This window comes from Tachyglossus aculeatus, chromosome 22, assembly GCF_015852505.1.
Source record: "Tachyglossus aculeatus isolate mTacAcu1 chromosome 22, mTacAcu1.pri, whole genome shotgun sequence".
In the NCBI taxonomy this organism is placed as follows: domain Eukaryota; kingdom Metazoa; phylum Chordata; class Mammalia; order Monotremata; family Tachyglossidae; genus Tachyglossus; species Tachyglossus aculeatus.
Genome location: NC_052087.1, coordinates 58816965 through 58842290, shown reverse-complemented (window position 1 = coordinate 58842290; position 25326 = coordinate 58816965). Strand labels below are relative to the sequence as shown.

The window sequence follows — 25326 nt, the reverse complement described above, 5'->3', positions numbered from 1 at the left end:
CAGTCTAAAAGGGGGAGACAGAGAACAAAACCAAACATACTAACAAAATAAAATAGATATGTACAAATAAATTAAATAAATAGAGTAAAAAAATATGTACAAACATATATATATTCCAGGCTAGAGGCAGGACGTGGGTGAGAGGTGGGCGGCGAGATAGACGAGATTGAGGAACAGGGAGAAGTTTGGCATTAGAGGAGCGACGTGGGAGGGTTGGGATGTAGCGGGAGAGTTGCGGGATGAGGGGGCGAGGGGATTGGGGCCCATCCTGACAGCGCCAGACAGTGAGTATATGGCTCTATATGTTGCCAATTTGTACTTCCCAAGCGCTTAGTACAGTGCTCTGCACCCAGTAAGTGCTCAATAAATACGATTGATGATGATGATGATGATGAGTAGAGGCCTGGGCCCCACTGGTGTCACTGTAAGCTCGTTGTGGGCAGGGAATGTAAATGTTACATCGGACTGGCCACCCAAGCACTTAGTCCAGTACTCTGCACAATGGTGGCACTCAATAAATACAACTGAACGGATAAACGAACGGAGCTGGGGAGGGTCCGAGGAGGGATCGCAGAGTGCTTGTCCTCCCAGTGGCCTTGTCCTAAGGACAAATATCCCGGCCCCTGCCCAGGAAACTCGAGGGAGAAACGGCAGAGGAAGCGAGGTGGGAGTAGCCGAGTTAACCACCGCATCATCATCCTCATCATCAATAGTATTTATTGAGCGCTTACTGTGTGCAGAGCACTGTACTGAGCGCTTGGGAAGTACAAGTTGGCAACATATAGCGACAGTCCCTACCCAACAGTGGGCTCACAGTTTTTGAAGGGAGGGAGAGTAATTCATTGTCGGATATGAGGGCATTCCAGGCTAGAGGCAGGACGTGGGTGAGAGGTTGGTGGCGAGATAGACGAGATTGAGGAAAAGTGAGAAGTTTGGCATTAGAGGAGCAAGGTGGGAAGGTTGGGATGTAGCGGGAGTGTTGCAGGATGAGGGGGCGAGGGGATTGAGGCCCATCCTGACAGCGCCAGACAGTGAGTATATGTCTCTATATGTTGCCAACTTGTACTTCCCAAGCGCTTAGTACAGTGCTCTGCACACAGTAAGCGCTCAATAAATACGATTGATGATGATGATGATGATGATGATGAGTAGAGGCCTGGGCCCCACTGGTGTCACTGTAAGCTCGTTGTGGGCAGGGAATGTAAATGTTACGTCGGACTGGCCACCCAAGCGCTTAGTCCAGTGCTCTGCACAACGGTGGCACTCAATAAATACAACCGAATGAATGAACGAACGGAGATGGGGAGGGTCACAGGAGGGATCGCACAGTGCTTGTCCTCCCAGTGGCCTTGTCCTAAGGACAAATATCCCGGCCCCTGCCCAGGAAACTCGGGGGAGAAACGGCAGAGGAAGCGAGGTGGGAGTAGCCGAGTTAACCACCGCATCATCATCATCATCATCATCAATCGTATTTATTGAGCGCTTACTGTGTGCAGAGCACTGTACTAAGCGCTTGGGAAGTACAAGTTGGCAACATATACAGTCCCTACCCAACAGTGACTTTTTAGACTGTGAGCCCACTGTTGGGTAGGGACTGTCTCTATATGTTGCCAATTTGGACTTCCCAAGCGCTTAGTACAGTGCTCTGCACACAGTAAGCGCTCAATAAATACGATTGATGATGGGCTCACAGTCTAAAAGACCGCCAAGATCCCCAGCACCCCCAGCCGCCTCTCCCCTCCACCACAAGAAAGCTGGAGAATCCCGGGGGTCCGGAACCCCCTCTCCGGCTGGGCCGGACCCCGGTTCCTTCGGTGGCCCTCTGTAATTTTATTTATTCACACATTAATGTCTGTCTCCCCGCCTAGACTGCAAGCTTGTTGTGAGCAGAGAATGTGTCTGCAATGGTTTACTCTCCCGAGCGCTTAGTACAGCGTGGCTCAAAGGAAAGAGCACGGGCTTTGGAGTCAGAGGTCGGGGGTTCAAAGTTCGGCTCCACCAACCGTCAATCAATCAATCATCATCATCATCAATCGTACTTATTGAGCGCTTACTGTGTGCAGAGCACTGGACTAAGCGCTTGGGAAGTACAAGTTGGTAACATATAGAGACAGTCCCTACCCAGCAGTGGGCTCACAGTCTAAAAATCGTATTTATTGAGCGCTTACTGTGTGCAGAGCACTGGACTAAGCGCTTGGGAAGTACAAGTTGGTAACATGTAGAGACAGTCCCTACCCAGCAGTGGGCTCACAGTCTAAAAATCGTATTTATTGAGCGCTTACTGTGTGCAGAGCACTGGACTAAGCGCTTGGTACTGCACTAACCATACCGTACAGTACTTGGCACTGTACTAACGGTCAGCTGGGTGACTGGGCAAGTCACTTCACTTCTCCGGGCCTCAGTTCCCTCATCTGTAAAATGGGGATAAAAACCGTGAGCCCCCCCGTGGGACAACCTGATCACCTTGTAACCTCCCCAGCGCTTAGAACGGTGCTTTGCACATAGTAAGCGCTTAATAAATGCCACCATTAATTAATTAATTAATTAATTGCAGTGCTCTGCACACAGTAACGGCTCGATAAATACTATTGACTAACTGGGTGATTGGTCCCATAGAGAGAGGCAGAGGGTGAGTGCTAATCCTCTACCATTAATTAATTAATTAATTAATTAATTACAGTGCTCTGCACACAGTAGTGGCTCGATAAATACTATTGACTAACTGGGTGATTGGTCCCATAGAGAGAGGCAGAGGGTAAGGGCTAATCCTCTACCATTAATTAATTAATTACAGTGCTCTACACACAGTAATGGCTCGATAAATACTATTGACTAACTGGGTGATTGGTCCCATAGAGAGAGGCAGAGGGTAAGGGCTAATCCTCTACCATTAATTAATTAATTAATTAATTACAGTGCTCTGCACACAGTAACGGCTTGATAAATACTACTGACTAACTGGGTGATTGGTCCCATAGAGAGAGGCAGAGGGTAAGGGCTAACCCTCTACTATTAATTAATTAATTAATTAATTACAGTGCTCTGCACACAGTAACGGCTCGATAAATACTACTAACTGGGTGATTGGTCCCATAGAGAGAGGCAGAGGGTAAGTGCTAATCCCACCCCCCAAGCATCAGGGCAGAACCAGGCCTTCCACGGGGCAGGTAGAAAAGGAAAAGTCTAGGGGGAAGAAGCCGGAGCCGAGATACTGGGAGAGGGTCAACCAAACGCTCCAGAAACGCTCTGGGCATATCACTCCCCTCCTCAAAAATCTCCAGTGGCTGCCAATCAATCTGCGCATGAGGCAGAAACTCCTCACCCTGGGCTTCCAGGCCGTCCATCCATCCCCTGGCCCCCTCCTCCCTCCCCTCCCTTCTGTCCTTCTCCAGCCCAGCCCGCACCCTCCGCTCCTCCACCGCTAATCTCCTCACCGTTAGGCCTCGTTCTCGCCTGTCCCGCCATCGACCCCCGGCCCACGTCCTCCCCCGGGCCCGGAATGCCCCCAATCCCTCTGCCCATCCTCCAAGCTAGCTCTCTTCCTCCCTTCAAGGCCCTGCTGAGAGCTCACCTCCTCCAGGAGGCCTTCCCACACTCAGCCCCTTCCTTCCTCTCCCCCTCATCCCCCTCTCCATCCCCCCTCTTACCTCCTTCCCTTCCCCACAGCATCTGTATATATGTTTGTACATATTTATTACTCTATTTATTTATTTTTCTTGTCCATATCTATTCTATTTATTTTATTTTGTTAGTATGTTTGATTTTGTTCTCCGTCTCCCCCTTCTAGACTGTGAGCCCACTGTTGGGTAGGGACTGTTTCTATATGTTGCCAATTTGTACTACCCAAGTGCTTAGTACAGTGCTCTGCACATAGGAAGCGCTCAATAAATACGATTGATGATGACGACGATGATCATCGGGAAATGACGGGAAGAGGAGAGGGAGGTTTCCGTGCCGGGGGCCTAACCTCTCCAGCTGTCCCTCTCTTTCCCCTCCGCCCCACAGGCTCCCAGCGGAGGGCCACCAGGGGAAGACAGGATGGAAGCCCCCGGCCCGCCCCCGGGTCGCGGTGCCCTGGGCCGGGCCGGGCATCGCCCTCGCGCTCGGGACCGGGCCTCTGACGCCGACTACTATCCCCAGGGGCTCTGGGACACGGCGTTCCTGCTCGTCCTGCTGCTGCTGGGGCTCCCGGCCAACGGGCTCATGGCGTGGCTCACGGGGGTCCGGGTCCGGCGCGGGGGGGCCCCCCGTCTTCTTGCTCAGCCTGGCCCTCTCCGACGCCCTCTCCCTGGCCGCCGCCGCCTTCCAGATCGTGGAGATCCAGCTGCGGGGCCACTGGCCGCTGGGCACGGCCGCCTGCCGCCTCTACTACTTCCTGGGCGCCGCGGCCTACGCCTCGGGCCTCCTGCTGCTGACCGCCCTGAGCCTGGACCGATGCCTCCAGGCGTTCTGGCCCCGCTGGTACCCCGCCCGGCGGCCGGCCCGCCTGCCTCAGTGGGCCTGCGCCGGGGCCTGGGTGCTGGCCGCCGTGGGCAGCGGGCCCTGGCTGGTCCTGCCCGAGGCCGGGCCGTGGTGGTACGAGCTGGTCGTCTGCCTGGACGTGTGGGAGGCCGACGAGAGGCCGCTGCGGGCGCTGGAGGTGCTGGGCGGCCTGGTGCCCTTCCTGCTCCTTTTTGGCTCCCACGTGCTCACTCAGGCCCGCGCCTGCCGCCGGCCCCCGGCCCCGCCGGGCCCGCCCGGCTCCTGGAGGGTAGCGGCCACCGCCCTCTCCGCCTACGTGGTCCTGCGGCTGCCCTACCAGCTGGCTCAGCTGCTCTACCTGGCCTACTTGTGGGACGTCTACCCGGGCTACTATCTGTGGGAGGCCCTGGTCTACTCGGACTACCTGGGCCTCCTCAACAGCTGCCTCAATCCCTTCCTGTGCCTCCTGGCCGGTTCGGATCCCGGCCCGCTCCTGCGCTCCCTGCTCTCGGCCTTCGCCGCCACCCTGGCCGACCCGCGGCCCCCGGCCGCCGGGCCCGCGGTCCCGTCCCCTGGTCCTCCCGGGGACCCGGCGGCTAATCCCGGGGGGGGGGCCCCGGTCGGAGGACGGGGAGGAGGGTCCTCGGGACCGCTCGTCACGGGGGGCTGCCGATCAGGGGCCTCCTTGACGGGGAGCCGGGGGACGAGGAAGCGGAACGGTCATCAATCGTATTTATCGAGCGCTTGTACTCTGCGGATAGCGTCATCATCATCAATCGTATTTATTGAGCGCTTACTATGTGCAGAGCACTGTACTAAGCCCTTGGGAAGTACAGATTGGCAACATATAGAGACAGTCCCTACCCAACAGTGGGCTCACGGTCTAAATAGCGTACAGGCCAGGGCTTCAGAAGGTCCTGGGTTCTAATCCCGGGTCCACCACTTCTCTGCCGCGCGGCCTTAGGCAAGTCGCTTCACTTCTCTGGGCCTCAGTTCCCTCATCCGTAAAACGGGGCTAGGACCGAACCCTTTGGGGGACAGGGACTGTGTCCAACATCATCATCATCATCAATCGTATTTCTTGAGCGCTTACTATGTGCAGAGCACTGTACTAAGCGCTTGGGAAGTACAAATTGGCAACAATTTGCCAATTGGCAACAATCATAATAACAACAATGGTGATGGCCCGTATTAAGCGCTTACTCTGTGCAAAGCACTGTTCTAAGCGCTGGGGAGGTTACAAGGTGATCAGGTTGTCCCGCGGGGGGCTCGCAGTCTTCATCCCCATTTTCCAGATGAGGTCACTGAAGCCCAGAGAAGTGAAGTGACTTGCCCAAAGTCACATAGCTGCCAAGAGAAGCGGCATGGCTCAGTGGGAAGAGCCCGGGCTTTGGAGTCAGAGGTCATGGGTTCGAATCCCGGCTCTGCCAATTAGTCGGCCGTGTGACTTTGGGCGAGTCACTTCACTTCTCTGGGCCTCAGTTACCTCATCTGTAAAATGGGGATTAAGACCGTGACCCCCACGTGGGACAACCTGATCCCCTTGTATCCCCCCCAGCGCTTAGAACAGTGCTTTGCACATAGTAAGCGCTCAATAAATATGATTGAATGAATTGGCAGAGCTGGGATTTGAACCCACAACCTCTGACTCCAAAGCCCGGGCTCTTTCCACTGAGCCACGCTGCTTCTCGTGATTTGCTTGTATCCACCCCAGCGCTTAGTACCTGGCACATAGTAAGCACTTAACAAATACCACAATTATTATTAACAGTATTATTAGAGCTCGGGCCTGGGCGACAGAAGGTGGTGGGTTCTAACCCCGGCTCCACTTCTTGTCTGCTGTGTGGCCTTGGGCAAGTCACTTCAATTTTCTCTGCCTCAGTTACCTCATCTGTAAAACGGGGATTGAGATTGCGAGCCCCAAATGGGAAAGGGATTGAATCCAACCCAATTCGCTCATATCCACTTCAGCATTTAGAACGGTGCCCGGCATATTTTCAGAGCTTAACAAATACCACAGTTATTATCATTATTATTATTTGCCTGGCTGAGCTCCTCCAGCTCTCCTCGGTGTCATCCTCGACTTCGCTCTCTCATTCACCCCACACATCCAATCCGTCACCAAAACCTGCCGGTCTCGCCTTCGCAACATCGCCAAGATCGGCCCTTTCCACTCCATCCAAACCACTACCTTGTTGGTCCAATCTTTCATCCTATCCAGACTGGATGACGGCATCGGCCTCCTTTCTGATCTCCCATCCTCCTGTCTCTCCCCGCTTCAGTCTATACTTCACTCTGTTGCCTGGATCATCTCTGTGCAGAAACGGTCTGGGCATGTCACTCCCCTCCTCAAAAATCTCCAGTGGCTGCCTGTCAACCTATCGAGCAAAAACTCCTCACTCTCGACTTCAAGACTGTCCATCCCCTCGCCCCCTCTTACCTCACCTCCCTTCTCTCCTTCTCCATCCCGCACCCTCCGCTCCTCTGCCGCCACTCACCTCCTCACCATACCTCGTTCTCACTCGTCCCGCCGTCGACCCCCGGCCCACGTCCTCCCCCCGGCCCGTAATTCCCTCCCTCTGCCCATCCGCCAAGCCAGCTCTCTTCCTCCCTTCAAATCCCTACCGAGAGCTCACCTCCTCCAGGAGGTCTTCCCACACTGAGCCCCCTTTTTTTCCTCTCCCCATCCCCCCCCACCCTACCTCCTTCCCCTCCCCACAGCACTTGTGTATATTTGTACATATTTATTACTCTATTTATTTTATTAATGATGTGTATATAGCTATAACTCTATTTATTCTGATGGTACAGACACCTCTCTCCTTGTTCTGTTGTCCGTCTCCCCCTTCTAGACTGTGAGCCCGTTGTTGGGTAGGGACCATCTCTATATGTTGCCGCTTTGTACTTCCCATGCGCTTAGTACAGTGCTCTGCACACAGTAAGCGCGTGGCTCAGTGGCAAGAGCCCGGGCTTTGGAGTCATCATCATCAATTGTATTTATTGAGCGCTTACTATGTGCAGAGCACTGTACTAAGCGCTTGAGTCATCATCATCAATCGTATTTATTGAGCGCTTACTGTGTGCAGAGCACTGTGCTAAGCGCTTGGGAAGTCCAAGTTGGCAACATCTAGAGACAGTCCCTACCCACCAGTGGGCTCACAGTCTAAAAGGGGGAGACAGAGAACAAAACCAAACCTACTAACAAAACAAAATAAATAGAATAGATATGTACAAGTAAAATAAATAAATAAATAGAGTAACAAATATGTACAAACATATATACATACATACATATAGAGGTCATGGGCTCAAATCCTGGCTCTGCCAGTTGTCAGCCGTGTGACCGGGCAAGTCTCTTAAATTCTCTGGGCCTCAGTTCCCTCCGCTGGAAAATGGGGATGAAGACTGTGAGCCCCCCGTGGGACAACCTGATCACCTTGTATCCTTCCCAGCGCACATAGTAAGCGCTTAACAAATGCCATCATCATTATTATTAATAATAAATACGATTGAATGAATGAATGAATTAATTGATTAATGGTCAGTGGTCCCACCCCAGAGTCCCCCAAGCCCCCAGGCAGACAATTTGAGGGAGTTCCCCACCCCACCCCTCTCCCACTCAGGACTAACCATTCCTCCCTCCCCTCCCTGCCCTTCCAGGCCCGGATTGGGAGCTTCCCGCCTCCTCCCTGTCCCCTCTGAGTCCCCTCACATGGTCAAGGAGCATCCTTGTTTGGGAGCGAGACACCGAAAGCTGGAGGGCGGGGAATAATAATAATAATAATAATAATAATAATAATAATAATAATGACATTTATTAAGCACAGCACTGTTCTAAGCGCTGGGGAGGTTACAGGGTAATCAGGCTCACAGTCTTAATCCCCATGTTCCAGAGGAGGTACCTGAGGCACAGAGAAGTGAAGTGACTTGCCCAAAGTCACCCAGCTGACAATCGGCGGAGCCGGGATTTGAACCCATGACCTATGACTCCAAAGCCCGGGCTCTTTCCACTGAGCCATGCTGCTTCTGTAATTATTAGAGAATTACTGGAGTGACTGGGAAGCCCCCCACTCCACCCCCATGGGCTCTTGGGTCTGGCAGAAATTCAGAGCCCCCGCCATTCCCGCTCCCCTCTCTCCAGCCCCTCGTCCCCCCAACCCCGCAGCAAGAGCCCGGGTTTGGGAATAATCATCATCATCATCATCATCAGTCGTATTTATTGAGCGCTTACTGTGTGCAGAGCACTGTACTAAGCGCTTGGGAAGTCCAAGTTGGCAACATCTAGAGACGGTCCCTACCCAACAGTGGGCTCACAGTGTAAAAGGGGGAGACAGAGAACAAAACCAAACATACTAACAAAATAAAATAAATAGAATAGATATGTACAAGTAAAATAAATAGAGTAATAAATATGTACAAACATATATACATATATAGAGGTGCTGTGGGGAAGGGGATGGAGAGGGGGAGAATTAGAGGGGGGACCCTTGCATCATTGCAGAGAGGGGGGAATCAGAGATGTGGGTTCTAATCCCGACTCCACCACTTTGTCTGCTTTTAGACTGTGAGCCCACTGTTGGGTAGGGACCGTCTCTATATGTTGCCAACTTGTACTTCCCAAGCGCTTAGTACAGTGCTCTGCACGCAGAAAGCGCTCAATAAATACGATTGATTGATTGATCGATTCCTGTGTGACCTGGGGCAAGCCACTTAACTTCTCTGCCCCTCAGTGACCTCATCTGTAAAATGGGGATTAAGACTGTGAGCCCCACGTGGGACATAGACTGTGTCCAACCTAATTAATTTGTCTCTGCCCCAGTGCTTTAGTACAGTCCCCATTTTACAGATGAGGGAATTCCGCTCTATCCCGACCCTCCTCCGCCATCCCGGCCCTGTTCGGCTCTATCCCAGTCATCATCGTCATCATCATCATCATCAATCGTATTTATTGAGCGCTTACTGTGTGCAGAGCACTGTACTAAGTGCTTGGGAAGTACAAATTGGCAACATATAGAGACAGTCCCTACCCAACAGTGGGCTCCTCCTCCTCCTCCTCCGCTGCATCCCTGCCCTCTTACCTCGCGGGCCTTGATTTCGAGGAGCGGCGTGGCTCAGTGGAAAGAGCCCGGGCTTGGGAGTCAGAGGTCGTGGGTTCTAATCCCGCCTCTGCCACTTGTCTGCTGTGTGACCTTGGGCAAGTCACTTCACTTCTCTGGGCCTCAGTGACCTCATCTGCAAAATGGGATTAATCAATCAATCAATCAATCAATCGTATTTATTGAGCGCTTACTATGTGCAGAGCACTGTACTAAGCGCTTGGGAAGTACAAATTGGCATCACATAGAGACAGTCCCTACCCGATAGTGGGCTCACAGTCTAAAAGGGGGAGACAGAGAACAGAACCAAACATACCAACAAAATAAAATAAGTAGGATAGAAATGTACAAGTAAAATAAATAAATAAATAAATAAACAGAGTAATAAATATTAAGACCGGGAGGAGCAGCGTGGCTCAGTGGAAAAGAGCATGGGCTTTGGAGTCAGAGGTCATGGGTTCAAATCCCAGCTCTGCCGATTGTCAGCTGTGTGACTTTGGGCAAGTCACTTCACTTCTCTGGGCCTCAGTTCCCTCATCTGTAAAAATGGGGATGAAGACTGGGAGCCCCCCGTGGGACAACCTGATCACCTTGTAATCTCCCCAGCGCTTAGAACAGTGCTTTGCACATAGTAAGCGCTTAATAAATGCCATTATTATTATTATTATTATTATTATTACCCCCCCAACGCTTAGAACAGTGCTTTGCACATAGTAAGCGCTTAATAAATGCCATTAAAAAAAAAAAAGACTGTGAGCCCCTCGTGGGACACAGACTGTCCAATTTGCCTCTACCCCAGTGCTTAGTACAGTGCCTGGCACACAGGAAACGCTTAACAGATACCTTAAAGAAACCCAAGCAAGTACCATTTTTTTTCAAAAAAGCACACATTTAGCAGTCACTTGTCTAACTTTCTTCCTTCCTATCTTAAATTTATTTCCATATTAGTGTTCCTCATTTGACTTCCCCACAAGCTTCTCTAGGGCAGGCGCCGTATCTTCTATTTCTGGCGACCGAGGCGCTTTCTCTAGTGCCCCGCACGCGGCAGGTGCTCAGTAAGTACTTTTGGTTCCCCCTTGAGCTACTGATGCGGCTACTGTGAGGACGCCCTCAAAGCCGGGCTGGCCAGCGGTTCCAGCAGGTCGGGAGCCATCGGGACGAGGAAGGCCAAGCTGGAAACCCACCCGGAACTGGACTGGACCCCGTCTCCCTTCCCTCCTCCGAGAAGCAGCGTGGCTCAGTGGAAAGAGCCCGGGCTTGGGAGTCAGAGGTCGTGGGTTCGAATCCCGGCCCCGCCACATGTCTGCTGGGTGACCTTGGGCAAGTCGCTTCACTTCTCTGAGCCTCGGTAACCTTATCTGGAAAATGGCGATGAAGACCGTGAGCCCCACGAGGATCATCATCATCAATCGTATTTATTGAGCGCTTACTATGTGCAGAGCACTGTACTAAGCGCTTGAGAAGTACAAATTGGCAACATATAGAGACAGTCCCTACCCAACAGTGGGCTCACAGTCTAAAAGGGGGAGACAGAGAACAAAACCAAACCTACTAACAAAATAAAATAAATAGAATACAAGGGGACAATCTGATCCCCTTGCATCCCTCCCCCCCAGAGCTTAGAACAGTGCTTCGCACATAGTAAGCGCTTAACAAATGCCATCATTATTATTATTATCCTCCCCCGACCCTGTTTAAAGGAATAAATGGGGTCAGGGCCTATTGCGTATCTTAATGGACGTCTGTCTCCCCCTCTAGACTGTGAGCTCACCGTGGGCAGGGAATGTGTCTGCCAATTCTACTGACCTGAGAAGCGGCGTGGCTCAGTGGAAAGGGCCCGGGCTTAGGAGTCAGAGGTCATGGGTTCAAATCCCAGCTCCGCCCCTTGTCAGCTGTGTGACTTTGGGCAAGTCACTTACTTCTCTGGGCCTCAGTTCCCTCCTCTGTAAAATGGGGATGAAGACTGTGAGCCCCCCGTGGGACAATCTGATCACCTTGTATCTCCCCCAGTGCTTAGAACAGTACTTCGCACATAGTAAGCGCTTAATAAATGCCATCATTATTCTTATTATTTTTATTACCTCCCCAGCGTTTAGAGCAGTGCTTTGCACATAGTAAGCGCTTAATAAATGCCATTATTATTATTATTATTATTATTACCTCCCCAGCATTTAGAGCAGTGCTTTGCACATAGTAAGCGCTTAATAAATGCCATCATTATTATTATTATTATTACCTCCCCAGCGCTTAGAGCAGTGCTCTGCACATAGTAAGCGCTTAATAAATGCCATCATTATTATTATTATTTTTATTACCTCCCCAGCGTTTAGAGCTGTGCTTTGCACATAGTAAGCGCTTAATAAATGCCATCATTATTATTATTATTATTATTATTACCTCCCCAGCATTTAGAGCAGTGCTTTGCACATAGTAAGCGCTTAATAAATGCCATCATTATTATTATTATTATTACCTCCCCAGCGCTTAGAGCAGTGCTCTGCACATAGTAAGCGCTTAATAAATGCCATCATTATTATTATTATTTTTATTACCTCCCCAGCGTTTAGAGCTGTGCTTTGCACATAGTAAGCGCTTAATAAATGCCATTATTATTATTATTATTATTATTATTACCTCCCCAGCGTTTAGAGCAGTGCTCTGCACATAGTAAGCGCTTAATAAATGCCATTATTATTATTTTCCCAAGGGCTCAGTACAATGCTGGGCACAAAGTAAGCGCTCAATAAATACTATTGACTGACTGACCGATGTCTGGCTCATCCTCTAGACTGTAAGCTTCTTGTGGGCAGGGAACATGTCTATTAACTCTATTATGTCTTAATCAATCAATCAATCGCATTTATTGAGCGCTTACTGTGTGCAGAGCACTGTACTAAGCGCTTGGGAAGTCCAAGTTGGCAACATATAGAGACGGTCCCTACCCAACAGTGGGCTCACAGTGTAGAAGAGTGGGCTCTCCCAAGCTCTTAGTACAGTGCTTTGCACACAGTGAGCGCTCAATAAATACTACTGACTGATCGCTTGGCCTCTAGGGCTCCCTGAGTGACACCCCTCCGGGCCAAAAATAAAGTCCAGAGACCCACCAGGAACCCTCCAATAATAAGTCGGGGCAGCCCGGCCTGATCTCAGTCCCTAGAAAGGAGAGGTCTTTTCCACTCTTTCCCGGGCTTTGGAGTCGGAGGTCGTGGGTTCAAATCCCGGCTCCGCCAACTGTCAGCTGGGTGACTTTGGGCAAGTCACTTCACTTCTCTGGGCCTCAGTTCCCTCATCTGGAAAATGGGGATTAAGACTGTGAGCCCCCCCATGGGACAACCTGATCATCTTGTAACCTCCCCAGCGCTTAGAACGGTGCTTTGCACATAGTAAGCACTTAATAAAATGCCATAATAATAATAATATTATAATATTATATATTATATAATATATAATAATAATATATAATACAATAATATTATATAATATATAATACAACATATATCATATAATATATTATAATTATAATAATTATAATTACATCATATTATATTAAAATATAATATCATTATTGTTATATTAATGCTATATATCATTATTATATATGTGATAGTATATAATTATAATTATAACATATAATATGTAATAATATAATAATATGATATTATAATAATTATAATAATGTATTATAATAATATAATATATTATTATAGTTATATTATTATTATTATCTTGGCCCCTTCCCTCCTTCCCTCTAGACTGTAAGCTCCTTGCGAGCAGGGAACGTGTCTACCAACTTGCTGTCCTCTCCCAAGTGCTCGGTACATTGCTCTGCACACGGGGAAGTGCTCAATAAATGAGAAGCAGCGCGGCTCAGTGGAGAAGAGCCCGGGCTTTGGAGCCAGAGGTCGTGGGTTCAAATCCCGGCTCCACCAAATGTCAGCTGTGTGACTTTGGGCAAGTCACTTCACTGCTCTGGGCCTCAGTTCCCTCATCTGGAAAATGGGGATGAAGACTGTGAGCTCCCCATGGGACAACCTGAGCACCTTGTAGCCTCCCCAGCGCTTAGAACAGTGCTTTGCACATAGTAAGCACTTAATAGATGCCATTATTATTATTATTATTATTAATAAATGCGATTAATTGATTTCTGCAGCTCCCACTGGGGAGGGGGCAGAAACTGTCCCTCTCTGGCTCTGTCAGACGTGAGGGAATCCAGCCTAGGGGAAAGGGTCTCTGAGTCCCTCTCCAGCTGAATCTCTGGCACTCGATCAATTGTATTTATTGAGCACTTACAGTGTACAGAGCATCATCATCATCAATCGTATTTATTGAGCGCTTACTGTGTGCAGAGCACCGTACTAAGCACTTGGGAAGTACAAATTGGCAACATCTAGAGACAGTCCCTACCCAACAGTGGGCTCACAGTGTATAAGGGGGAGACAAAACCAAACATACTAACAAAATAAAATCAATAGAATAGATATGTACAAGCAAAATAAATAAATAAATAAATAGAGTAATAAATATGTACAAACATCTTTACATCTATACACGTGCTGTGGGGAAGGGAAGGAGGTAAGATGGGGGGGATGGAGAGGGGGGCGAGGGGGAGAGCACTGTACTGAGCGCTCGGGAGAGTAAAATATTACAAGATTAGCAGTTGGCTGACGCGTCCCCTGTTCACGGTGAGCTTAGTCTACAGCCTCAGAGTCTCCAGCTAGTTCAGTTTCCATCTCTCTCAATCCATTTCTCTAGTTGGGTCTCTGTCTCTCTAGCTCCGTCTCCACTTTCGAGTCTCTCACAATACTATCAATCAATCGATCAATCAATCAACCGTATTTATTGAGCGCTTACTGTGTGCAGAGCACTACTACTACTACCACTATCATCATCATCAATCGTATTTATTGAGCGCTTACTATGTGCAGAGCACTGGACTAAGCACTTGGGAAGTACAAATTGGCAACATCTAGAGACAGTCCCTACCCACCATTGGGCTCACAGTCTAAAAGGGGGAGGAAGAGAACAAAACCAAACGTACTAACAAAATAAAATAAATAGAATAGATATGTACAAGTAAAATAAATAGAGTAATAAATATGTACAAACATCTATACATATATACAGGTGCTGTGGGGAAGGGAAGGAGGTAAGATGGGGGGGATGGAGAGGGGGACGAGGGGGAGAGGAAGGAAGGGGCTCAGTCTGGGAAGGTCTCCTGGAGGAGGTGAGCTCTCAGCAGGGCCTTAGTACTACTACTAAGAATGATGGCAGAGCACTACTACTACTAAAAATAGTAATAATGATGGCATTTATTAAGCGCTTACTATGTGCAAAGCATTCATTCATTCATTCATTCAATCATATTTATTGAGCGCTTACTGTGTGCAGAGCACCGTACTAAGCACTTGGGAAGTCCAAGTTGGCAACATAGAGAGACAGTCCCTACCCAACAGCGGGCTCACAGTCTAGAAGGGGAGACAGACAACAAAACAAAATATATAAACCAAATAAAATAAGTAGAATAAATATGTACAAGTAAAATAAATAGAGTAATAAATATGTGCAAACATATATACAGGTCATATATATGTATATTCATTCATTCAATCGTATTTATTGAGCGCTTACCGTGTGCAGAGCACCGTACTGAGCGCTTGGGAAGTCCAAGTCGGCAACATATAGAGATGGTCCCTACCCAACAGTGGGCTCACAGTCTAGAAGGGGGAGACAGACAACAAAATATATAAACCAAATAAAATAAGTAGAATAAATACGTACAAGTAAAATAAATAGAGTAATGAATATATACAAACATATATACAGGTCATATATATGTATATTCATTCATTCAATCGTATTTATTGAGTGCTTACTGTGTGCAGAGCACTGTACTGAGCACTTGGGAAGTCCAAGTTGGCAACATATAGAGTTGGTCCCTACCCAACAGTGGGCTCACAGTCTAGAAGGGGGAGACAGACAACAAGACAAAATATATAAACCAAATAAAATAAGTAGAATAAATATGTACAAGTAAAATAAATAGAGTAATAAATATATACAAACATATATACAGGTCATATATATGTATATTCATTCATTCAATCGTATTTATTGAGCGCTTACTGTGCGCAGAGCACTGTACTGAGCGCTTGGGAAGTCCAAGTTGGCAACATATAGAGATGGTCCCTACCCAACAGCGGGCTCACTGTACTAAGCGCTGGGGAGGTTACAAGGTGATCAGGTTGTCCCACGGGGGGCTCACAGACTTAATCTCCATTTGACAGATGCGGTAACTGAGGCCCAGAGAAGTGAAGTGACTTGCCCAAAGTCACCCAGCTGACAAGTGGTGGAGCCGGGATTTGAACCCACGACCTCTGACTGCAAAGCCCGGGCTCTTTCCACTGCACCACGCTGCTTCTCATAATAATAATAATAATAATAATAATAATAATAATAATAATAATAATAATAGCATTCATTAAGCACTTACTATGTTCAAAGCACTGTTCTAAGCCCTGGGGAGGTTACGAGGTGATCAGATTGTCCCACGGGGGGCTCACAGTCTTAATCCCCATTTGACAGATGCAGTAGCTGAGGCCCAGAGAAGTGAAGTGACATGCCCAAAGTCACCCAGCTGACAAGTGGTGGAGCCGGGATTTGAACCCACGACCTCCAACTCCAAAGCCCGGGCTCTTTCCACTGTGCCACGCTGCTTCTCATAATAATAATAATAATGGCATTTATTAAGCACTTAATCTTAAATCTTAAATCTTAAATGGATTAAGACTGTGAGCCCACTGTTGGGTCGGGACTGTCTCTATATGTTGCCAACTTGTACTTCCCAAGTGCTTAGTACAGTGCTCTGCACACAGTAAGCGCTCAATAAATACAATTGATTGATTGATTGATTAATAATAATAATAATGATGGCACTTACTTATGTGCCAAGCACTGTCCTAAGCACTGTGGAGGTTACAAGGTGATCAGGTTGTCCCACGTGGGGCTCACAGTCTTAATCCCCATTTTACAGACGAGGTAACTGAGGCCCAGAGAAGTGAAGTGACTTGCCCGAAGTCACACAGCTAAGTGGCGGTGTCAGGATTTGAACCCATGACCTCCGACTCCAAAGCCCGGGCTCTTTCCACTGAGCCACGCTGCTTCTCTCTCTAGCTCAGTCTCTGCCTCTCTGAATCTTTCACAGTCTCTTTGAGTCTCTCCCCTCATCTGTGATGTCCCTGTGTGTCCCTTTTTATTGCTGCATTGTACTGTCCCAAGCGCTTAGTACAGTGCCCAGCACACGGTAAGCGCTCAATAAATACGATTGAATGAATGAATTAATGAATCTCTAAACTGTAAGCTCGTTGTGGGCAGGGTACGTGTCTAACAACTCTGTTGCTTTGTACCCTCCCAATCAATTAGTTATATGTTATATATATATATTACATGTTGCCAACTTGTACTTCCCAAGCGCTTAGTACAGTGCTCTGCACACAGTAAGCGCTCAATAAATACGATTGATTGATCGATTGATTGAATTAGTACAGTGCTCTGCACACAGTGGGAGCTCAATGAAGCACTGTGGTTTAGTGGAAAGAGCACGGGCTTGGGAGTCGGAAGATGTGAGTTCTAATCCCGGTTCTGCCACTTGTCTGCTGTGTGACCTTGGGCAAGTCACTTAACTGCTCTGGGCCTCAGTTACCTCATCCGGAAAATGGGGATTAAGACTGTGAGCCCCACGTGACAGATTACTTTGCATCTACCCCACTGCTTAGAACAGAGCGTGGCACATAGTAAGCGCTAAATAATAATAATATTGGTATCTGTTAAGCGCCTACTATGTGCGAAGCACTGTTCTATGCTATAAGGTCATCAGGTTGTCCCAAGTGGGGCTCACAGTCTTAAACCCCATTTTACAGATGAGGTCACTGAGGCACAGGGAAGTGAAGTGACTTGCCCCAAATCAGCTGATAAGTGGAGGAGTCAGGATTAGAACCCATGACCTCGCTGTCGGATAGGGACCATCTCTATATGTTGCCAACTTGAACTTCCCAAGCGCTTAGTACAGTGCCCTGCACACAGTAAGCGCTCAATAAATACGATTGAATGAATGAATGACGCCCAGCCGGGGCTCTTTCCACTAAACCGTGCTGCTTCTCTTAACAAATACCATCATTATTATTATCATCACGTAAATGCTATGCTATATGATATATTAAATATCGATATATTAATATTAATAACAACAACAATATTAATATATCAAATATTTGATATTAGTATTAAATGATATCAATCAATCAATCGTATTTATTGAGCGCTTACTATGTGCAGAGCACTGTACTAATGATATGTACTGTACTAAATGATATATTACAGTACACAATATTATGCTATATTTTATATTAAATATTAATATATTAACATTAATAACAACAACAATATTAATATATTAAATATTTGATATTAGTATTAAATGCTATATTATAATGCACAATATCATGCTATATTTTATATTAAATATTAATATATTAATGTTAATAGCAACGATAATATTAATATATTAAATATTTGATATTAGTATTGAATGATATATTGTAATGCAAAATATTATATTATGCAAATATATTCACATATGATTATGTAAATATTCCCCCCTTTTAGACTGTGAGCCCGCTGTTGGGTAGGGACTGTCTCTATGTGTTGCCAACTTGCACTTCCCAAGCTCTTAGTCCAGTGCTCTGCACACAGTAAGCGCTCAATAAATACGATTGATTGATTGATTGATTATTATATTATTATTAATAAACACGGTGGAGGGATCTCTGTCCGCTGGCTCCCTCCTTCCTTCCCCACTCGTGACCCGTGCAAGATCAGAGAAGCAGCGCGGCTTAGTGAAAAAAGTCCGGGCCTAGGAGCCAGAGGTCGTGAGTTCTAATCCCTCCTCTGCCATTTATCAGCAGTGTGACTTTGGGCAAGTCACTTCACTTCTCTGGGCCTCAGTTCCCTCATCTGGAAAATGGGGATGAAGACTGTGAGCCCCCCGTGGGACAACCTGATCACCTTGTATCTCCCCCAGCGCTTAGAACAGTGCTTGGCACATAGTAAACGCTTAACAAAAACCATTATCATTATTATTATCATTGTTAACTTCTCTGTGCCTGTTACCTCATCTGTAAAATGGGGGTGAAGACTGTGAGCCCCCCGTGGGACAATCTGATCACCTTGTATCTACCCCAGCGTTCAGAACAGTGCTTGGTACATAGTAAGCCCTTAACAAAAACCATTATTTTTATTATAAATATTTATTTATTTATTTTTGTATTTAATATACCAATATTATTATTATTAATGATAGCATTTACTTACTATGTGCAAGCGCTTATTGTTTTAACTTCTCTGTGCCTGTTACCTCATCTGTAAAATGGGGATGAAGACTGTGAGCCCCCCATGAGACAACCTGATGACCTTGTATCTACCCCAGTGCTTAGAACAGTGCTTGGCACATAGTAAACGCTTAACAAAAACCATCATTATTATTATTATTGTTAACTTCTCTGTGCCTGTTACCTCATCTGTAAAATGGGGATTAAGACTGTAAGCCCCACGGGGGACAACTTGATCACCTTGTACCTACCCCAGTGCTTAGAACAGTGCTTGGCACATAGAAAGTGCTCAACAAAAACCATCATCATTATTATTATTATTATTGTTAACTTCTCTGTGCCTGTTACCTCATCTGTAAAATGGGGATTAAGACTGTGAGCCCCCACGAGACAACCAGATGACCTTGTATCTACCCCAGTGCTTAGAACAGTGCTTGGCACATAGTAAGCGCTTAACAAAAACCATTATTATTATTATTACTATTAACTTCTCTGTGCCTGTTACCTCATCTGTAAAATGGGGATTAAGACTGTGAGTCCCCCGTGAGACAACCTGATCACCTTGTATCTCCCCCAGCGCTTAGAACAGTGCTTGGCACATGGTAAGTGCTCAACAAAAACCATCATCATTATTATTATTATTGTTAGCTTCTCTGGGCCTGTTACCTCATCTGTAAAATGGGGATTAAGACTGTGAGCCCCCCATGAGACAACCTGATGACCTTGTATCTACCCCAGTGCTTAGAATATAGTAAGCGCTTAACAAAAATCATTATTATTATTATTATTATTATTATTATTATCCAGGGTGGAGGCACGGGGGGGGGGCTCTGCCCAGCACCCAGTTATTCTATAATATAATAGATATAATATAATATACAATATAATATAATATACTACAATATAATAATAATAATTATTATTATTGTTAACTTCTCTGTGCCTGTTACCTCATCTGTAAAATGGGGATTAAGACTGTGAGCCCCCCACGAGACAACCTGATGACCTTGTATCTACAAGAACATAGCTTAGAACATAGTAAGCGCTGAACAAAAACCATTATTATTATTATTATTATTATTATTATTATTATTATTATTATTATCATTACCCGGGGTGGAGGCACGGGGGGGCTCTGCCCAGCACCCAGTTATAAAATATAATATAACATAATAATATAATATGATATAATATAATATGATATAATATAATATAATATAATATAATATAACATAATATAATATAGTATAGTATATAATAATTATTATTATTGTTAACTTCTCTGTGCCTGTTACCTCATCTGTAAAATGGGGATGAAGACTGTGAGCCCCACGGGGGACAACCTGATCACCTTGTACCTACCCCAGTGCTTAGAACAGTGCTTGGCACATAGTAAGCGCTTAACAAAAACTATTATATTATTATTATTATTATTATTATTATTATTATTATTATCCGGGATGGAGGCACGGGAGGGACTCTGCCCAGCACCCAGTGACATCATTTGGTCTCTGGAATCTGATTTACTTCCCCCATCTTGGTGGGGGTTGTCTTAAAAAATAAAAATGACCCCCTAGGTTAGCCTAGCAAAGGAAGCACTGTCCAGTGACTCAATCAATCAATCAATCGTATTTATTGAGCGCTTACTGTGTGCAGAGCACTGTACTAAGCGCTTGGGAAGTACAAGCTGGCAACAAGCTGACTCCTCAGGCCTAAATCCCCACCCCCGCACCCCAATTAGAGAAGCAGCTTGGCTCAGTGGAAAGAGCCCGGGCCTGGGACCCAGAGGTCACGGGTTCTAATCCTGCTCCACCACTTTTCAGCTGGGTGACTTTGGGCACTTCACTTCTCTGGACCTCAGTTCCCTCATCTGGAAAATGGGGATGAAGACCGTGAGCCCCTCGTGGGACAAACTGATCACCTTGTATCCCCGCCACCCCCAGCGCTTAGAACAGTGCTTCGCACATAGTAAGCGCTTAACAAATGCCATCGTTATTATTATTATTCTCTGGGCCTCAGTTACCTTATCTGTAAAATAACGATAGTAATAATGATAATGGCGGCAAACTGATCACCTTGTATCCCCCCCAGCGCTTAGAACAGTGCTTCGCACATAGTAAGCGCTTAATAAATGCCAACATTATTATTATTATTAAGTGCTTCCTATGTGCAAAGCACTGCCAATTTGTACTTGCCAAGCGCTTAGTACAGTGCTCTGCACACAGTAAGCGCTCAATAAATACAATTGATGATGATGATGATGATGAAGACTGTGAGCCTCATGTGGAACTTGCTCAGCATACAGTAAGCGCTCAATAAATATGACTGACTGAATGAATGACAACCTGATTACCTTGTATCTCCCCCAGTGCTCAGAACAGTCAGAGGAGTCAGAGGTCATGGGTTCAAATCCCGACTCTGCCGCTTGTCAGCTGTGTGACTTTGGGTAAATCACTTCACTTCTCTGTGCCTCAGTTACCTCATCTGTAAAAAGGGGATTAAGACTGTGAGCCCCCCGTGGGACAACCTGATCATCTTGTATCCTCCCCAGCGCTTAGAACAGGGCTTGGCACATAGTAAGTGCTTAACAAATACCAAAATTATTATTATTATAACAGTGCTTGGCACACAGTAAGCGCTTAATAAATACCACTGTTATTATTATTAAATTAATAATAATAACACCTTGTACCTACCCCAGCGCTTAGAACAGTGCTTGGCACATAGTAAGCGCTTAACAAAAACCATTATTATTATTATTATTGTTGTTATTGTTATTATTATTACTATTATTATTATCCGGGTTGGGATGTTATTAAATTAATAATAATAACAATGGTATTTATTAAGCGCTTACTGTGTGCCACGCGCTGTACTAAGCGCTGGGGTGGTTACAAGCAAATCGGGTTGGACAGTCCCTGTCCCACGTGGGGCCCACAGTCTCACTCCCCATTTTACGGATGAGGGAACTGAGGCCCAGAGAAGTAAAATGACTTCCCCAACGTCACCCAACATTCATTCATTCATTCAATCAATCATCATCACCATCAATCGTATTTATTGAGCGCTTACTGTGTGCAGAGCACTGTACTAAGCGCTTGGGAAGTACAAGTTGGCAACATATAGAGACAGTCCCTACCCAACAGTGGGCTCACAGTCTGAAAGGGGGGGACAGAGAACAAAACTAAACTATTGAGCGCTTACTGTGTGCTGAGTACTGTACTAAGCGCTTGGGAAGTACAAATCGGCAACATGTAGAGACAGTCCCTACCCAACAACGAGCTCACAGTCTAGAAGGGGGAGACGGACAACGAAATCAAACAGGTAGAAAGGTGTTAATACCGTCAGAAGAGATAGAATTATAGCTAAACACACATTATTAATAAAATAAAGAGAGTAATAAATCTGTCTAAATATATCCAAGGCCCTACTGAGAGCTCACCTCCTCCAGGAGGCCTTCCCAGACTGAGCCCCTTCCTTCCTCTTCCCTCGTCCCCCTCTCCATCCCCCCCATCTTACCTCCTTCCCTTCCCCACAGCACCTGTATATATGTATATATGTTTTTACAGATTTATTACTCTATTTACTTATTTTACTTGTACATATCTATTCTATTTATTTTATTTTGTTAGTATGTTTGGTTTTGTCTCCCCTTTTAGACTGTGAGCCCACAGTTGGGTAGGGACCGTCTCTATATGTTGCCAATTTGGACTTCCCAAGCGCTTAGTACAGTGCTCTGCACACTGTAAGCGCTCAATAAATACGATTGATGATGATACAGGTGCTGTGGGGAGGGGAAGGGGGTAGGATGAGTGATTGTACTAATGTGGTGGCGGTTAGGATGGAGAGGAAAGGGAGAATCTTGGGGATATTGTGAAGTTGGGACCGGCAGGTTTTGGTGACGGATTGGATGTGTGGGGAGAATGAGAGAGCGGAGTCAATCAATCAATCAATCAATCAATCGTATTTATTGAGCACTTACTGTGTGCAGAGCACTGTACTAAGCGCTTGGGAAGTCCAAGTTGGCAACATATAGAGACAGTCCCTACCCAACAGTGGGCTCACAGTCTAAAAGGGGGAGACAGAGAACAAAACCAAACATACTAACACAATAAAATAAATAGAAGTCAATATAAATAGGAGTCAATAATAATAATAATAATAATGATAATGGTGTTTGTTAAAGGAGCTGAGATTAGAACCCATGACCTTCCGACTCCAAGGCCATTGCTCTAGCTACTATTCGAGGCTGCTTCCCAAGGTGGAACCTCACCTGGATTCGAACCCAGGTCTTCCCATCCTCACCTCGTCATCCCCGTGATTACCTGGGTAATCTCCGCTCTGAGATCTCCGTTTCCAGGCAACCTCACCCTGACATCCCTCACCGCTCCCCGGGCCCTGACCCCCGAAATATCCCCTCAGTGACCCCCTCACCCCTCCCCAAAGCCCCCTCAAAGCAGCGTTACCCATGGGCCACCATAATTAATAAAAACGATGGTATTTGTTGAGCGCCTACTATGTGCCGAGCACTGTTCTAAGCGCTGGGGGAGATACAAGGTCATCAGCTTGTCCCACGTGGGGCTCACAGTCTTCATCCCCAACTCACAGATGAGGGAACTGAGGCCCAGAGAAATAAAGCGGCTTGCCCAAGGTCACACAGCAGACAATAATAATGATAATATTGATGGTATTTGATAAGCGCTTACTATGGGCCGAGCACTGTTCTCAGCGCTGGAGGAGATACAAGGTCATCAGCTTGTCCCACGTGGGGCTCACAGTCTTCATCCCCAATTCACAGATGAGGGAACTGAGGCACAGAGCAATAAAGCTGCTTGCCCAAGGTCACACAGCAGACAATAATAATAATAATATTGATGGTATTTGATAAGCACTTACTATGGGCCGAGCACTGTTCTAAGCCCTGGGGGAGATACAAGGTCATCAGCGTGTCCCACGTGGGGCTCATGGTCTTCATCCCCAATTCACAGATGAGGGAACTGAGGCCCAGAGAAATAAAGCGGCTTGCCCAAGGTCCCACAGCAGACAATAATAATAATAATACTATTGATGGTATTTGATAAGCACTTACTATGGGCCGAGCACTGTTCTAAGCGCTGGGGGAGATACCAAGTGATCAGGTTGTCCCATGTGGGGTTCACAGTCTTCACTCCCAACTCACAGATGAGGGAACTGAGGCCCAGAGAAATAAAGCGGCTTGCCCAAGGTCCCACAGCAGACAATAATAATAATAATGCTATTTGTTAAGTGCTCACTATGTGCCCTGCACTGTTCTAAGCACTGGGTAGATAACAGGTAATCAGGTTGTCCCACATGGGGCTCACAGTCTTCATCCCCATTTTACAGATGAGGTAACTAAGAGTAATAATAATAACGGTACTTGTTGAGCACTGACTGTGTGCCCAAGCACTGTTCTAAGCGCTGGGGGAGATACAAGGCCATTAGGCTGAACCATGTGGGGCTCCCAGTCTTCATCCCCATTTTACAGAGGAGGGAACTGAGGCCCAGAGAAGTGAAGTGACTCGCCCCAGGTCCCGCAGCAGACGAGTGGCGGTGGGGGGGATTCGAACCCACGTCCCCCTTCTCGCCTGTGAGCCCGTTGTTGGGTAGGGACTGTTAGCGCTTAGAACAGTGCTTTGCACATAGTAAGCGCTTAACAAATGCCATCATTATTATTATTATTATTAGGGACCGTCTCTTTGTTGCCACCTTATAATAATAATAATCATTTTGGTATTTGTTAGCGCTTAGGACAGTGCTTTGCACATAGTAAGCACTTAACAAATGCCACCATCATCATTATTATTATTAGGGACCGTCTCTTTGTTGCCGCCTTATAATTAATAATCATCTTGGTATTTGTTAGCGCTTAGAACAGTGCTTTGCACATAGTAAGCGCTTAACAAATGCCATTATTATTATTATTATTATTATTATTATTATCATTATTAGGGACCGTCTCTTTGTTGCCGCCTTATAATAATAATAATCATTTTGGTATTTGTTAGCGCTTAGGACAGTGCTTTGCACATAGCGCTTAACAAATGCCACCATCATCATTATTATTATTAGGGACCGTCTCTTTGTTGCCGCCTTATAATTAATAATCATCTTGGTATTTGTTAGCGCTTAGAACAGTGCTTTGCACATAGTAAGCGCTTAACAAATGCCATTATTATTATTATTATTATTATTATTATTATTATTATTATCATTATTAGGGACCGTCTCTTTGTTGCCGCCTTATAATAATAATAATCATTTTGGTATTTGTTAGCGCTTAGGACAGTGCTTTGCACATAGTAAGCGCTTAACAAATGCCACCATCATCATTATTATTATTAGGGACCGTCTCTTTGTTGCCGCCT

At 46.3% G+C, this 25326-nt stretch overlaps 1 protein-coding gene across 1 annotated transcript; it reads left to right on the top strand.

The window, feature by feature from the left end:
- The first annotated feature begins 4038 nt into the window (after positions 1 to 4038).
- Positions 4039 to 23365, top strand: GPR152 (G protein-coupled receptor 152). Its single transcript, XM_038765396.1, is given in 3 exon segments — positions 4039 to 4253; positions 4255 to 5180; positions 23301 to 23365. Coding segments are annotated over 3 exon segments (1206 nt in total).
- Positions 23366 to 25326: the final 1961 nt, after the last annotated feature.